This window comes from Alligator sinensis, unplaced genomic scaffold (assembly GCF_000455745.1).
Source record: "Alligator sinensis unplaced genomic scaffold, ASM45574v1 scaffold264_1, whole genome shotgun sequence".
Classification (NCBI taxonomy): domain Eukaryota; kingdom Metazoa; phylum Chordata; order Crocodylia; family Alligatoridae; genus Alligator; species Alligator sinensis.
The window spans coordinates 2,786,598-2,803,194 of NW_005841831.1; the positions used below are offsets into that span (position 1 = coordinate 2,786,598).

The following is a 16,597-nucleotide window of genomic DNA, read 5'->3' on the forward strand; positions in this document are numbered from 1 at the left end:
CTGGGTATTGGAGTATTAATATGCACTACTCATCTGCAGTGAATGAGGTTCTCTCTGTCTCTTGTGTGGCTACAGAGCAAGAACCAATGTTCAGATGTGCCATTGAGCTTGGCGAGCTGAGATCTAATAGTTATGTTAAGGCTCCTTCAACCTCATCCTGCCCAAACAAGCTCTTTATTGGAAAGGTTCCTCAGGGATTTTAGTGTCTTAATTTAAGAAGAAGGGCTAAGCTTAAAGGTACAGATTAATTTGACTTGGCTATAGACAGTGGCTGTCTGATACATTGGGCTTTTTAAACTTCCCTTTTAATGAACTTGCTGGTTAATTTCTCCTTGCTCCAAAGCCTAACACTAAAGTCCTTCTTTCAATATATTATTATTTGAACCAAATTTGAATCAATTTCCTTTGTCAGAATTTCTGTAGGGTGAAGTTTGACTGACTCAGGTTTTCAGAACTCTTCCCTTCCATAGACATGAATTTCTTGCACCCCAAGGAATGACAAGGTTGAACGGTTATAAACTCCCCCAAGGCTGTTTCAGGCTGGACATAAGGAAGAGCTTCTTTACTGTCCGAGTCCCCAAAGTCTGGAATAGCCTGCCATCAGAGGTGGTTCAGGCGCCTACTTTGAATACCTTCAAGAGAAATTTGGATGTTTTATCTTGCTAGGATCCTATGACCCCAGCTGACTTCCTGCCCCTGGGGCTGGATGGTGATAGTAGAATTTCTAAAAATAGTAGGTGTCTCCCTCTTTTTGAGAGAAGGTGATTTTTCAGTGTTTATGTGAGACTTATCTTCAAATCTACCTGCTTGTAATAGTAAAAGGGGGGCAGTATATGTGTGTGCATGTGGAGTGAAAGGGAAATATTTTTGAGGGTAATGAGAAGATGCCTTTTTGTATGAACAGATACTTAATGCTCACTCTTTAACTTTTCTCTCTGGAAAATGCAGGTTGTATTTGCAGCAGACACTGAATGATACAGTTGGAAGGAAGATTGTGATGGATTTCTTAGGCTTTAATTGGAACTGGATTAACAAGCAGCAGGGGAAGCGTGGGTGGGGGCAGTTGACCTCCAATTTACTGCTTATTGGCATGGAAGGTAAGCAACTGACTGATTCTAACACTGCTCTCCAGGAGGGTCATTGGTGAATTTGAATTCTGGGGGTCATTTTCAGCTGTTCTGACCACTTCTCTCCAGAATTAACTGACCTCTCGTCGTCTCGGAAGCAGCACTGATAATTTACAGGGAGTTTCATTTGTGCGTACACTTTTTCTGTAATCCAAGTTGTTCATAGCGACCAAAGAATGCTGTAGTTGTTTGGATAAGTTTCCATGGTTTAATTGCTCACTGTAGTTTCAGCTCTCTGCCATCGTATCAGAGTTGTGGAGTGTATTTTGAATTAACAACAGTCATGGTCTGTAGCTGCCCCTGGTCTTTATCAGTGATGGGTGAACTGATCCTATACATTCCTGTATTGGTTTCTGGTTTTTAAGTGCACAGAATGTTACATTCTTTTTCCAGTCTCTGAATACTACAAGAACAAGCATGCAATAGGTTGGCTAAGGTCAGAATGCAACCTGTTGTGAGCTAAGCAGGAGTAAGCCTGTTCAGAATGTCAGGAGATGTTGGAATTAATCTTTCTGAATCAATATCAAGCCAATGCCATAACATGGTGTTAGTGAGCAGCATATTGGAGGAAAGAACTGTCTTTCAAATGACTTCAGTTTGATATTGCAACATCATATAGTGCCCTTAGGATCTTGAAGGTAGGCACCTGATAAGTGTAGAATTGGAAATCAATTTGGGGACTGAAATGTAGGCTGAAGTTTCAGAAAACATGTGCTTTACTTCATCATCTTCATGCAGGACATTTTAGTGGAAGGCGAATATTTCTTTAATCTCTCATCTGGTTTGTGAATTTAAGCAGTTCTGAGGGACATGGGGATGAGATTTAATCAAACTGCCTGTCACACTTGAATTACCAGTCTTAAGCTCCTTAGAAATTGATGGCTGTCTAAGCTCTGGCTGTTACTTTCACTGTGCAGCTAAGTAAGCTAATCAAACACGCGTAGTAAAGCTCCTACCTTCACTGTATGCTTTACTAATTTAAAGGAAAAACTCCGTATAAATGCACTGCATAGACTCTTGCCAAAGGCTTGTAACTTGGTCAAACAACATCCAGTTAAGAGTCACTCAAAATCATTGAGGTATGTCTTTGGGGCCAGTTTGCAGAGGTGAAAAGGAACATCTTTCTGGAGTTTGCCGTCTTGCAGTCTTATTCTCTTAACCACATTTAGCATTTGACCATTGTAGTTTCTGAGATACCTTAACACACAGATGAAGTCTGAACCAGTGCAGTGCTGTTGAGTTTGCAGATTGCCTGACAGTGGCTCAGAATCCCAGTTCCTTTTCTAAGGTTTTTCTTACCATTGAAGTCTAATAAGTGTTGATCATTAACTGCTTCTTCACTGGACAGTATTCCTGTCCTTTCTCTAATGATCATGTTATAGAGACCTACTCTGAGGGGTGGTCTGGCATCTCAAGGAAGTGGATGTCACTTTTTTTTTTTTTAAACAAAGCTTGCAAAAATACTGCCACTTTCTAATCAGCCCCTTAAAGCCCTATAGAGTATATTTATCTCCTCCCCCCCCATACTAAGAGCTTTTGTGTTTTTTAAAAGCTCCTCCCCTTTTTTACTCAAGCAGCCAGTCCTAGCTTTCCTTATCTCTGCTACTTTGCTCCAGCCTTTAAAATAGAGATGAGAGTGTTTCTGTCTGGTGACTATCAGCCTCTTTCTTTGTGCAGGGAACGTGACACCAGCTCACTATGATGAGCAGCAGAACTTCTTTGCTCAGATCAAGGGCTACAAGCGGTGTATCCTGTTCCCTCCAGATCAGTTTGAGTGCCTCTACCCCTACCCTGTGCACCATCCATGTGACAGGCAGAGCCAGGTGAGAATAATGACTGTGGTGAATTGGATCTGTTCTCTATTACACACAGAAAGGAGTACATTTGGGAAAGTTGTAGCTATGTGGAAGATATGCTGGATCTGTATTGTGAACCGATTCCTACCTTGCAGCTGAGCCACTAGAATGTCTGCATCAGATCAGTTTTATATTTGGTCTCTGTATTGTAAAATTGGACTCTGCTGTGCCTCAGTTATGCAGTAGGTTACACATCAGCATCACTTTGAGGCAAATATGTTCTTGTAATAGAGCAGACAGAATTCTTGAGTTTGGCTACTAGCCGTGAGCTGAACAAGTCATTTAATTCCTCAAGTGTTCAGTTTCCCCATCTGCTGTCTACTATAGTAATGATGTAAAACTTCATGTTGCAGATACTTTGAGATGTGATAGATGTGCAAAGCATTGTCTTCTGGGCTCTTGAGTGCTAATTTGTTAGCTGAAGAGCATAACTTTTTTGGAAATGTTTCTTGTCTTCCTCTTGTTTGCTTTGATCCAAAGAAGTTTTCTTTCAGTCTTGAATCATACATTCTAGGAATATAAACATCTTGTTTTGCAATAAAATAGCTGGGGGACTATTTCCTTTCTCTTTACTCTTCTTCTTCCTGTTTCATTAATTATTCATGGAGAGTTGGGGCAGGCAACTATACTGCATTAGGGAGGGAGGGCGAGTTGAGGAGGGAATTTATGCTCATGCATGCACATCAGCTGAATCCACTGTAACTGTTTTATCTCTCCACTCCTATTCAGCAGTAAGTGAAATTGAATCGCAGTAATTTACTCCTGAATTAATTAACCTAATGGGAAATTATTGCAGTTTAGCTTCCATTTGCTGTGGGCTAACAGCAGACAAAACAGTTAAGGTGGATTCAGCTGTTAAGCCCCTTCCTTTTAAAGGGGGTAAGATTCTTTTATCTATCCCCAACTTGAGAGAGACAGAGTCCAAGAAATCTTTTTGATGTAACTGTCATTCAGACTTAACACCACAGTAGTTGGAAGCATTTTTGCAGGTATTTGTTGTACAGAAGTGACCTGCAAAGGACAGATCAACAGAAGGATGCAGGACTGGGAGAGCCTGAAATAGAGACCGTCTATGAAAAAGATACTCTGCTTAGTTCCATATGTTTTGTTCATCAGTTCTATGTTCTTATCTTTTCTGATCCTCCAGGTGGACTTTGACAATCCTGATTATGAGAAATTCCCTAATTTCCAAAACGTGGTTGGCTATGAGACAGTGGTGGGCCCGGGTGATGTTCTCTACATCCCTATGTACTGGTAAGGAGCATGCAATGAGCTGGCACATGACAGGGCTGGGATGAGAGGTTAAAAGGGATGTGGAGCACATGGAAGTTTAAAGGGAAAAGATAATCTTTTTGTTGGAACAGTGCTGGGCTTCAGGAGATCTTGGTGTTATTTCAGGCTGAACTGCATACTTGCTGTGAGGTCTTAAGCAGATCTTTACCACTCTTTGCTTCCAGTCCTTGTCTGTAAATGAGAGAAAAACTACTTCCTACCCTGGAGTTTTGAGGTGTGTGGGGTTTTCAGATGCTATAGTCATATGTGCCACAAAAATGGTTAGATTTCAGTAACTAAGGGGAGTTGTACAAAGGTCAGATGGGGGGTTTTGTTGATGGCAGAGGGACAAGACAAGGTCACTCTTCAGTAATATGGCCCTCTGCAGTATCTAGGGATGTCTCACTTTGCAGGAGTTTCTCTCTCCATCTTGTGCTGTTTCTATGCAGGTGGCATCACATCGAGTCTCTGCTGAATGGGGGAATTACTATCACTGTGAATTTCTGGTACAAGGTAAGGACCTCTCCTTCAAACTTCTTTGTGGTGGTTCATTATTTCATAGAACTTTTCCCAACTTCTCTGGTGCTGCAGCATGAAGACAAAACAGTCTTTGTCAAGCGTGGCTTAACATTACAGCAGTAATTTTGCATGTAGGATTTGTCACTAGAAAAGACCTGAATTTTGTTCTGTCCATGGTTTGGCATGAGAGAACATTGTTGCTAATTATCTGTGATGCTTGGTTGAGTATTTCCTCTCAACACAGGTGATGCTGGGAGAAGGCAGACATTTCAGTAAGAACACAATGAGCTATTCTTTATTTTCAGGGTGCCCCTACTCCAAAGAGAATTGAATATCCATTAAAGGCTCATCAGAAAGTGGCGATAATGAGGAACATTGAGAAGATGCTGGGAGAGGCCCTGGGAAACCCACAAGAGGTACAATTTAAAAAGAAATGCTGCCACTGCCATTGAAATAGATGAGTATGGTCGGCAGAACTTCAGCCTCCAGCAAATTGTGTGGCCTTGAGGGAGAAGGGGCAATGCAGCAGTATTGTTAGTGGCAAGTCTTAACACTGACCTCACAGTGCCTTGGGATTACAAAATGATGAATCCCTCAAATTATAAAGCTTGGGAATGATTTGTGCATACCACAGTATGTTGTAACATTGGAAACCAGTCTCTTCACCAAGACTTGTTATGCTGTATTCTGGATATTGCCGGACAAACATTGCTGGTCAGAAGATGAACAGAGGATGAATGACAGTATCAAGGGGGTAATGTTTCAGGGCAGTTAGGGCAAGGTCCGTAACTAGCTTCTCACTGGAATACAGTATTGTTTTGTCTAGCTGTCCCAGGCTGAGAGCCACCTCATTCTGATAACACTCTTGCTTCCTTCTCTGCCCCCCTCTCCCCAAGCCTGGTTTCTGATATGACTTTTAGCAACTAGTACAGAGGTGGGCAAAATGCGGCCTACGGGCCTGATGTGGCCCGCCAGGCCATTCTATCCGGCCTGCGGACCCCATAAAAAAATTTAGAAAATTACTATTTATCTACCCCTGGCTGCTTGTCATGCGGCCCTCGATGGCTTGCCATAACTCAGTAAGTGTCCCTCCACCCGAAATAATTGCCCACCCCTGAGCTAGTACCTCATAAACTGAAGGATGAAACTAATATTTGGAATGTAGTTTCTCTCTGAAAATCCACTCTTCTGCTGAAGTTGAAGTACTGGGTGCTAAATACAAACATCTTCATAACAAACACATTTTTCCAAGCCCTGATCCTGAACTGTTGATCAGTTCAAGGACATGTTGGTGTCTGAAAATATTTAGTGGTGTTTTCTAGCCCAAACATCTGGTATCTGGGTGATCCCCCAAGGGGAGGTGCCTTTTTTCTTTTTCTTTTTTTTTAACCAAGATGTGAAAGGCATTTCCTGGCTATTCCAAGGCAATGTTTACTGATAGGTCAAGGCATGGTAAACATCTCTGTCAAGTTTTTCATTTCAAATGATCTCAAAATATCTCTCAGATTATACAAGGAGAACATTCCTTTGCTCCGAAATAGCCTCTGAATTTGGTAGTTCGTTTAATACGTAGCGTCCAGCAATATAGAACAAGTTTAGGACAAGAAGTGAATTAAATGGGTTACAACTGAAATTACAGGTGGGATTTTTTTTGCATACAGAAGTTGTATTTAGTATACCTGAGCTGGGATTTGACCAGGACACTAAGGCTTTCTTTTGTGGAAAGATATGCAGTATCTTTGAGATTGGTCTTGTATTTCATCTGAAAGATGGTACAGTCCTCTCATGGCATTGTCGTGGTTCATTATGAACTGGGCCAAATGTGTTTTCTGGAGTATAAATAACAAACTCCAGTGTTGCCAATCTTCTGTTTTCTTCACCTTACTTAGTTTGTAGGAGCTGATAATATCACAGCCAGAGATAGTAAGGGAATGGACTTTTGCAACCCCTGTTGTGGTGCATGTTCTGTGGCTAACAATCTCTCTTTGTCTTGAACAGGTGGGTCCCTTGTTGAACATGATGATTAAGGGTCGGTATGACTAAGCCCTAGCTACCTGGGTGACTGTTGGAGCTGCTTTGTTCACAAGCAATGGAAGATACTGAGCGCTAGTATTGCACGCAGCACTTAACAGACTGATGGGTTCTTGGCCCATCCCTGTCCCGCCCCACAACAATTTAAGGGGACTACTGGAACTGCAAAACCATTAGCCCCCCCCTTCTTTCCCCACTGTCATCCAACTGAACCTTCCACCTCCCAAGAACGAATCTGCACTTAATGGGCAAGAATCCATCTTCCAGTAACTGTGTTTTCCCTGTGTGCTGAGATGAGAAGTGTGGCTTCAGGCACTCAGATGTGTTCCTTTTGGGGTTTAAAGTGTATAAAGGACAGTTTGGGAGGGAGCCAGTTGTGATCTTGTTCCCTCAGCCTTCTAGAGTTCAAGCCCATCAGCTGGGTTTCTGTGGTGCTTGCAGTGACGCATGGTATCTGAAAACTGGTATGGAAAGCCTTAGCTTTTCATGACCCTCTTGTGTTAGGTCTTGTCCCTGCTGAATCCTGGCACTTGTAGATGGTGGGAATAAGCATGTGATGACTTTGGTATGAGGAGCAACTGGGCAGATGATTTGGATCCCCCTACCCCCAAGACATTTATGCTCAGGGCATTGGAGCTGGGTACGGAGTAGAATGATTGAATCCATATAGTATGTGCACACAAAATCCCACCCTTTCTGAGTCCTGCTTCTTGTATGAAGCTGGTGGGGAACCTTTTTTCTTCTGTTGACAGATTTCTTTCAGGAGTGAAGGTTTCATTCCTCTCTTTCTAAAGTCACAGTATGATTAAAAGTGGGTGTAGCGTGGTAAAGGGCCATAGACACGCCAGGACACTGACCAAGTCTCCTATGATTAAGCTGCATGAAAACTGATTTTCAGGGGTCCTGAACTGAGAGACTGTTGAATGACCAGTTCAGAATGAGACGCACACAGCTTCCCTTTTCTCCACCAGGGGGTGCCAGTTCCTTGGACAAAACAGAAAGTGCCCTTTACTGGTAAGCTCAGCAAGTAGTGTGTGTGTAAAGCTGTCAGGCTCTCAGTGTACCAGTTTGGCTTGTGCTGTTGTGTTGCACCTTTTCTTGTACAACCGTGTGGGAGAAGTGGGGGGAAGGTTTTTGTTTAAGTGTGTTTAAATTTGTTTGAATCCTTTGGACTTAGCACGGTAGCCTCAGAAATGGAAAGGCAAGGACTTGGAAGCAGCAGAGCTTCCTTTTTAGAGTCCCAGCAACCTACCAGAAGAGCCATCAAACTCTTCCTAGTTGTTTTTCCTTGCAGAGGCTTCCAATTCACATGGGGACATGCTCTAGTTTCTCATCATGCATTGCTATGCTATTCCTAGGCGGTCTATTGAATATGGCTGTAAGTGATCATAGAAATTAGAGGTGGGATAAGCTGTACTGGGTCCCATTTAATGCACCCCAATGACCAGTGAGAGCTAGTTCCTTTAACTTTATTTCCTAGTGCTTTATCTCCTTTTCTCTTTGGGGCCTATCTTGACATGCAGGTTTCTGTGAAGTTTACAGTCCAGGCAGGAGACAACACTAGGGAAATCCCATTGTATCTTTATCTAGTTCTGTGCTACCTTGTGCTGGGACAGTTCTAATAACATTTACAGTGAACTTTCCTCACATAGAAACAGAAGAAATACTTAACTCAACTGAATTGTCTGACAATATCTAGTGGGTTCTTTCAGTTTTTTGAATTGTTCTCAAAGGCTGGTTTCAGGTCTGGTGTCAAGAGTGGCACAGTGGGCAACAACAGACATCTCGTTACAGAAGATCCCCATGCCACTGATTTAGTAAAATGAAACCCCAGGTGAGGGGGCAGCAGGAGACAAACTTCTTCTCCAGAGCTCTGTCTAGATCAGAACCAAGGTCACTCAGCAAGTATTTTTCAACCCTCCACCTTGGAGATGGAGAAAAGGAGAAACAATCAACGTCTTCTGTCTCTGGCTAAAACTGAAGTCTTCCCAAAAGTTGTTGGAGTGTGGGCAAGTCCTCTTGCCTTACTTAGCGGATGGCCGATGTGGACCTTATCTACATGACATTGTTCAGAGCACGGCAGTCATATGAGCTGCTAGCTGGCGCCTCCATTTTTTGAATCCCACGATGTGAGGTCCAAGTGCCTCACAGAGAGGATGGTACATATGGAAACTATGGGATTTTTTTTTTATTGCCAAAGGTCTAACTTTTTAAGTGTCTGAGCAGTTTTTGCTGCACTTGACTGTCATGAAAGCTCACTTACAGTGCACTGACGGACTGACGTTTTCCATCCCTCCACTCCCCTTTCCATTTGTGCTTTCAAGGCCCCTGCAATGGTATCGGGAAGCTGTGTGTGTTTTACAATAGGGGTGTGTGAGAGAAACACATGGTACCTTCTGAAGTGTAGTTCTTAAATACAACCAATGTTGAACAACAGAAGTGTGTGGCTTTTATTCTCTGTGAGTGCTGGTTCCTAAAGCAGAATATACAAAGTTAAGGCATTCATTTTTGTGGGAAAGAGGACATCAGCATAGCATCCACAATCCAGAGCTTGGAATTCTTCAGCTTTTAAATTCTTTAAAGAAGTCACTACAGGTCAAGGGTGCCCTATTGCTGGCCCTTTAATCTTTTAACAAATATGGATAGTGCCAGTGGTGCAGTGTAACAGGGTAACACCTTCAGCGGCATTTTTAAGCCTACGAAGGTACCCAAAGTCATTTGATAGCTCAGTTTTCCTCTGGGAACAAACTCCACTCACCTGCCACAGCTTGATGTTCCTTGGTTCTTGAAGCTGCCCCAGGGCTTCCAAAACGATATCTACGCTCCCACTCACCAAAGGTGAGGGCCTTTTGCCTTAGAGGCTAAGTGCATGTTCCAGCTTTCCCTTAGCATGCCTCATACCCCGCAGAGGTTAGTTGTATGCGTGTCTTGGGACTTCAGCCTACTTGGCTTCTGCACCTTTCTTTCTAGCTAGGCCCACCAGCCTAGACGCACTAGATAGGCTCTAGCCCCTTAGTATGCTGTGGGCACATGGTCCTATACGCTGTTCTCCAACTGTGTTGGGACTCCAGCCTATCCGGCCTCATCCCCTTGTATATGGCTAAGCCCTTTTGCCCATACCTATTATCTCAGGCCTGGCTTTAAGGCCCTAGCCCCCCGCACTGGGCCTCTGGCCCTTGTCTGCTGTACCCTCTGGTGCTGGGCTCTCTAGCCCCTCTGTAGCTGCACCCTGTGAGTGCTAATGAGGTCTCCACCCCTACAGCCTCAGCCACAAACCACCAGTTTACAAAATGCAGCATAAGCAGTAAGCCCCTGGGCTATAACAAAAATAAAGGTAAAAAGGCAGTTTGCCTGCTTGCAGTGCCGTGGCTTGTCTCTGCATCCCAGTGTCTGCTGCTGTCTCTCCAAGAGCTGCTGCAGCTTCTCTGGGAGTTCTCCGGAGTCTACCCTCAGCCCGGTCCCGCCTGGCTAGCTCAGACCAGAGTTTATATAGCTCTAGCCTGAGCTCTCTTCCGGTCACCCGACCAGCCCTGAAAGTACTGTTCTTGAAGGAGCCGTTGTGCTTCCTAGTAACAGGGTTTATGTTCCCTGTTACATGCAGCTTCTTGGCAATGTCTTACCCCTATTCCCCTGAGATGATAACATTCCTTGGGGTAAAAGAGGAGTCCTGTCTACATGGTGTTATCAGTGTATTCTGGGCTTCTTGGAGCAATAAGGAATTGCCTATAGGGACACTTGCACACCAACCATAGGACTGATAAAACTTCACGCATGCCAGCCCACCCAGCCACTGTCAGCTGGTATAAGCATGGGTTAGATGTGAGGCCATGAGTGAGAGCTGAAAAACCTTTGTCAAAACCAGTCCCCAGAGCCATCCTGTGTCCTCTGTGCATTTGTTAAGAGTCTCTCTTGCAAATGAAAGGAAGTGATTCTTCCATGCTTCAGTGCTGGTGAGGCTTTATCTGCTGTATTGTGTCCAGTTTTGGGCACTACACTTCAAGAAAGATATGGACAGATTGGAAAGAGAACAGTGGAGAGCAACCAAAATGATTATAGGCCTGGAAAGCATGATTTATGGGGAAAAAAGAACTAGGTGAACTTATTCTGGAGAAGGGATGACTGAGGGAGATTTGGTAATAGTCTTCAAATACCTGAAGGGTGATTATGGAAAGGATGGAGATAGACAATTCTTTATGGCTTTAGGGAACAGGACTAAAACAATGGCTTCAAGCTACAGCAGAGGAAATTCAGTTTGGAGATTAGGAGGATCTTACTGAGGTTGGAACAGGCTACTTTGAAAAGCTGTGGAATCTCCATCCCTGAAAATTTTCAAGAACAGATTAGACAGACACTTGAGTGGGATGGTTTAAGTCAGAGATGATCCTGCCTTGAGCAGGGAGCTAGACTAGATGGTCTCATAAGGTCCCTGTCGGCCCTATTTTCCTATGATCAAACATCTCACTTTTTTGTAAGCAGCAGCAGATCTGCCCCTAAGCATAAAGGCCAGTGTATTCTTGTGAGATTCTACATACACACAGCTCTGGTATGCATTACAATGTGTGTTGATTATGATGCCTCATGTCTATTAAACTTTAAGGGAGTTAATTTATATGTGCCTGATAGCTCAGTGGGAACCATTTTGTGTAATCACATTCATCTCAGCTGGGTGGAAATTATTTAGGATACTTTTGTGTTCGTGTAGCAAGGTGGGGAGCACTCGGTTGGACAAGATCGGGGCATTTCGTAGAGGCATCCTTGGGTAGTTCCGAAACAGTGCACTGGTTGGATTTTTTTTTTCTTAATTTGTCAAATGCAGCTAGTGATTGGGCTGGGGAGCATGTGACTGCTCTATGATTAATGGTGTCTCCATTTGATTCATTGGGTTAAAGGCACATACATGGTTTGGGAGTGGAGGAGGGAAAATGGACAAGGGAAGAGGTGAATTGCTCGGTGAACAGTGAATGGCAGATAAGCAGAGGAGGATGGAGTATCAGTGATTGCATAGTGTCTAGGAACTCCAGCATTAGGCAGTTAGGATTTGGGTAGAGGCGATGTCATGATCCAACACTGCTGGTCTCTGTTTCCTGTTCTTATCTTTGTTCCTGCACAGGTTATGACCTGTATCTTCATGGGATCATGTCCCTTTGAAATATGTATTTACTTCTAGATCTGCACAATGTGACACATCATTTGTGAGAGTGGCTGCCTCAGCTTTCTATGATACCTATGCTGTTGCATGCCTTGTGTATGAGTAACTTACCTTGATGATAGTACATAGGGTAGACATGTCTAACCTTTGCCCTTTTGCAGCAATCATCCCTGAGCACAAAACCCTTTACAACAAGCCTTGCAATAGGCCTGTGAGTGACAGCGGGATTAGCCCATTTGTTTTTCTAGGTGGGAAAACTGAGGCACCGCAGTGAAGTGATTCATACAGGGAGTATGCTTTTGTACCTGATAAAGAATGCCTTGCATTTGAAAACTTACCTTGACTGTATCTTAACCATGCAGTTGTTCCAATGAAAAGTAACACCCACAAAAAAATGTAATTCCTGCACCATCATGACTATAACATCACTCCAACACTACTCACCATCATTCAGGCAGTGTGTGAACTCTGCAGAAGATAACCCATATCTGACTCATGTTTTTTTCTTCCCTTTATATGCCTACTTTGCATTTTATTTTCTCTTCTTTGCCTCTTGCTTCCTTTGCTAGCTCCCATTTGCCTTTTGTCTTCTGTCCCTTGATTTCTTGAAGAGGAGATTCTCTGAAGGAGAAGGAAAGTCTGTGGCCATGGGCTTCCAGGCTATGTCTGTTTTTATGGCTGAATGGAGACCTGTAAAAACAGAAGATTGGCAGGCTGCTGGATTTGTACAAATGACCTCCCTTTGTGACCAGCATCTAGCTGGGAGGTCTGATGGCACCAAAAGATGCTTTGGTGTTTGGTCCATGATCATGCGATTTCCCCCCCCCCCCAGGCCCTAATGTTGCTGCCTTCTGTTTCACAGATTAGTCTGTTACTCCCAGTGGTAAAAATCTATTGTAAATAGTTATCTTTCACAATACTTCCCTTAAACTCCATTTCCTTGTATCTTCAATTCCCTTTTCAATTCCCAATTCAATTCTAGCAATATCTAGTTGCTATTGGACCTCAGCTCATCTCTGTTCCAGTCAGAGATTGTGGATCTGGGTGGGCCCACCTCTGTTGGGAGGTTTGAGTTCAGCATCACATCTTCAAGCAGGTTAAGGGTCGCCACCTCCATCACGCATTGTTTTACATTGAGCAGGTCTTCAGACAAGGAAAGAGGAGAAGAGGCTTTCGCCAGGATGAGCACATGCAAAGTAAGTTCTAATTACTGCCTTGCAAAGTCAAATATTTGTGTGAGCGGAAGATTAATTGGCGGGGGAGGGAGCGGAAGTGAAGGCTCTCAGAGTGTAAGTGGAACAGATGCCCGGACGCCTTGGGGAAACGCAGCTTTCCTCTACAAATCAGAGCTTTAAATTACAAGGCTTTTACCAACGAGAACAGTTGTGGGAAGTCGTCTGCTCTCATTTGCGTAATGGCTTCTGTCACTGGTGATTAGACACAGGATGAAGGAAAAGAAATTTGACAATTAGGAATGAGCAATCATTAATCAGAATCTTTGTTAGAACGAGAGAAGGGGGGGAAGGCCCCACAAACAATAGAAGCAGCCACCCTGGCTATCACAACCCCACATGTTCCACAGCAAGGTGGCCTTCAGCCACACAACTGGTAGTGCCAGCATTGCTCTACAGTGTCCTCTCTGCCTAAGTGAGACGCAACATAAGGATCTCCAAGGTGAGCTATGGACCTGGCTCTGCTTAGCCAAAATAAGCTTTCAGGGAAACTTGCCTATGCCAAATTTTCCCCTGTAATTAGTGCTTTTCAGCCAACTGCTTCGTAAGGGGGTGAGATCATCTCTCAGATCCCTCTCCTTACCCCATTCTGACCCATCCCTTCAGTGTCCTGTTAAAGATGACCACCACTTTGCTAAGCCTTGCAGAGAATTTTCCTAGATCCTTTTACAAAGACACCTGCAGTTCCCAAGCAGAGAAGGGTTAGAAGGACCTTGAGTGGCATATGTAAAAAGGTGGATGGGCAAAGAAAAGCTGTCCAGACTCTTCTAGTTATGTCACATCCCTTGAGAGTAAGGAGGCAACTGATGGAGTACATGACAGGGTCAATAAAAGCAGCTGTGGTAGTTTCTTTGACTGCCTGTAGCCTGCCTCTGTCAGTCACTAGCACCAATCATTTTCCAGGCGCAGAGCATCACTGGGTTTTAGGGGTTTTTTTTGTATTGGATCAAATGAGCAATAGTGACTGAACTGCCCATTCATCTGCTTCAGGTGCAACGTTCTTACTGAATTGGATCCATAAGGCTGTAATACTACTTCATCTCTCTTTGCACTCATTTCTTCAGCAGTTCCCAGAAAAAGCTCCCTAGCTATCATTCACTAATAGATTGAATGATATTTAGATACAGTTAATGTGTACCTATTATAAAAAAGGTTGTGAGTATTTTCTCCTTTGTATGCTGCTGCTGCCCTTGGATTTTCATCTTCCCCTTCTTTAGAGACCAAGTTTGTCAGAGTGTCTGTACTACCAATACGTATGTACATGTTATGTGTCCTGAGAAATTAAAGGCTCCTGAAGCTCGTGATTGGAACTGGGTGAGAAGCCAGTTTCCCATTGAAACTTGGACAATTAAAAAATCTTCATTTTTTTCATCGGCGGAAAACTAAAATCCCTTAAAGTTCTTTATGGAAATGGAGGTGCCAGTAGCCTGATACTCAGATTATTTACTATTGCTATTCTGAGGTCACTTTTACCCTGTCTTTCACCAAAAACTCAACCCCTAAGCTGAAAGGTCATTCATCACACAAGTTTTATCAAAAGTGTTATGAATCCTCCTTTCCACCCCAAGCTTTCGATGAATCAGCATTTTGATAAAGTTGTCACAAAAAGGAATTCCCAATCAGTTCTACTCATGCTTTGTCAGCAGATGGAAAGTCTCTCCATTAGTACACAGCTGAGCCAGGTCAGGGATGGGTACCTTCCTTGCTACTAGCAAGAGCAGGGTACTGGACTGCCTTGATAGGTCAATGCTGTGATATAACTCCAGTAGATTGAACTAGAATGTAGTGAACTAGTATATTTAAAGCTGCTGGCAATGTGGTCTAGATGATCTCCTTTGAGTGTTCGTAGGATGTCTGGAAACAAGTGTCTCCTTAAATATACATGTGGGGATTATCTGCTTCTGATGTAGTCAGTCTCCAGAACTGAGTTTCAAGTTTCATATTTGGCCTCCAGTTCCCTGGTCAATCTTTTTCTTTTTCTTTTTTTTTTTTTTGGTTGAGACCAGGGGTGAGGGGGGAGATTTATAGACTCACTTTCCTCTCCCTTATTGTAGAATAGACTCTCTCAAAGATGTGTAATTCATAGATGCTCGGGTTGGAAGGGACCTCAACAGATCATGGAGTCTGACCCCCTGCCTAGGCAGGAAAGAGCACTGGGGTCAGATGATCCCAGCCAGATGCCTATCCAGCTTTCTCTTAAAGACCCCCAAGGTAGGAGAGAGCACCACCTCCCTTGGAAGCCCATTCCAAATTTTGGCCACCCTCACCATGAAGTTTTTCCTGGTATCTAGCCTAAATCTACTCTCTGTCAGTTTGTGACCATTGTTTCTTGTTACCCCAAGAGGCACCCTGGTGAACAGAGCATCTCCGATCCCTTGCTGCGTCCCCCCGAATGAATTTGTAGGCGGCCACAAGATCACTTCTCAGCCTTCTCTTGCGGAGGCTGAAGAGGTTCAGGTCCCTCAGTCTCTGCTCATAGGGCTTGTCCTGTAAGCCCCTGACCATACAAATGGCCCTCTTCTGGACCCTCCTGATTGACTGTGGGGAAAAATAAACAACTCAAGCTGAAGATGCTAGGGTTTTTTTAATCCTAGGAATCTAAACTGTGACTGGTAAAATATATTTTGAAAAAGTATAGCAAAGAGTGTGTGCGTGTGTGTGTTGCTTCCAAAGACCCCAGTCAGGATTATGATCATATTCTGCTGGGTGCTAGACAGACATTGAAAAGAAGACAATGTGTGAAGGGCTATTAGGACCTTGTTTTAAATCTGGGGACATCCTCTGAACACGCTTTTCTAATCTTATGTGGTGATAAAAAGAGTCCGTAGAGTAAGATGCTTACATGTAGGCCATCAAAACCCGTTTAATCCCCAGCAAACACAACTTGAACTACTCTTGACCGTGTCCTCCACACTGCTGTAGTAAAATATGGCTCCCCTTCTTCCTAGATTTACAGTACAAGCACCCTACTTAAATGTCAGTCTGAAGGAAGGAAGGACATACCTGGTATTTCACAGGCTTATCCAAGCGATCTGGAATTGTTTCCTAGCTCTGCCATGTACTTCCTGTGTGACCTTCAGCGAGTCACTTGGTCTCCCTGTGCTGCAGATTCCCATCTATACAATGGAAGTCATGGGTCATTTTCTCTTATGGTTTGTCTGTCTTGTGTACTTAGGTTGTAAACCGCTTGGGCTCTGGATTGTCTTCCTATGATGTATATGAACAACCCCTAGCACATTGAAGCATGCCAGTGCTATTGTCATATAAATATTAATTGGGACAGCTATAAACAAGTTCTCCCTGGAACCGCCTGTCTGTTTGTATCATCCAGTTTACCATGGGCCCTGGAATTGCCTCAATGTGTGTGACTGCCATTCCCCTACTCACTCTCTAGCTTCCACCATGGGAAAG

The 16,597-nt window shown here is 43.6% G+C and overlaps 1 protein-coding gene across 4 annotated transcripts in view; it reads left to right on the forward strand.

Moving 5' to 3' along the window:
* HIF1AN (hypoxia inducible factor 1 subunit alpha inhibitor) overlaps positions 1-16,597 on the forward strand; it is a 136,095-nt gene that overhangs the window by 2,738 nt on the left and 116,760 nt on the right. The window contains exons 3-9 of one of the 4 annotated variants that reach the window (XM_025209290.1): positions 949-1,097; positions 2,805-2,950; positions 4,131-4,237; positions 4,705-4,768; positions 5,080-5,190; positions 13,096-13,150; positions 14,177-15,009. In XM_025209290.1, coding sequence (XP_025065075.1) covers positions 949-1,097; positions 2,805-2,950; positions 4,131-4,237; positions 4,705-4,768; positions 5,080-5,190; positions 13,096-13,150; positions 14,177-14,274 — 730 coding nt within the window. In that variant the 3' untranslated portion in view covers positions 14,275-15,009. Of the gene's footprint in view, positions 1-948; positions 1,098-2,804; positions 2,951-4,130; positions 4,238-4,381; positions 4,491-4,704; positions 4,769-5,079; positions 5,191-6,772; positions 7,175-13,095; positions 13,151-14,176; positions 15,010-16,597 lie in introns of those variants that run through there. The other 3 variants (XR_003095089.1, XR_003095103.1, XM_006014836.2) reach the window with 3 other exon arrangements.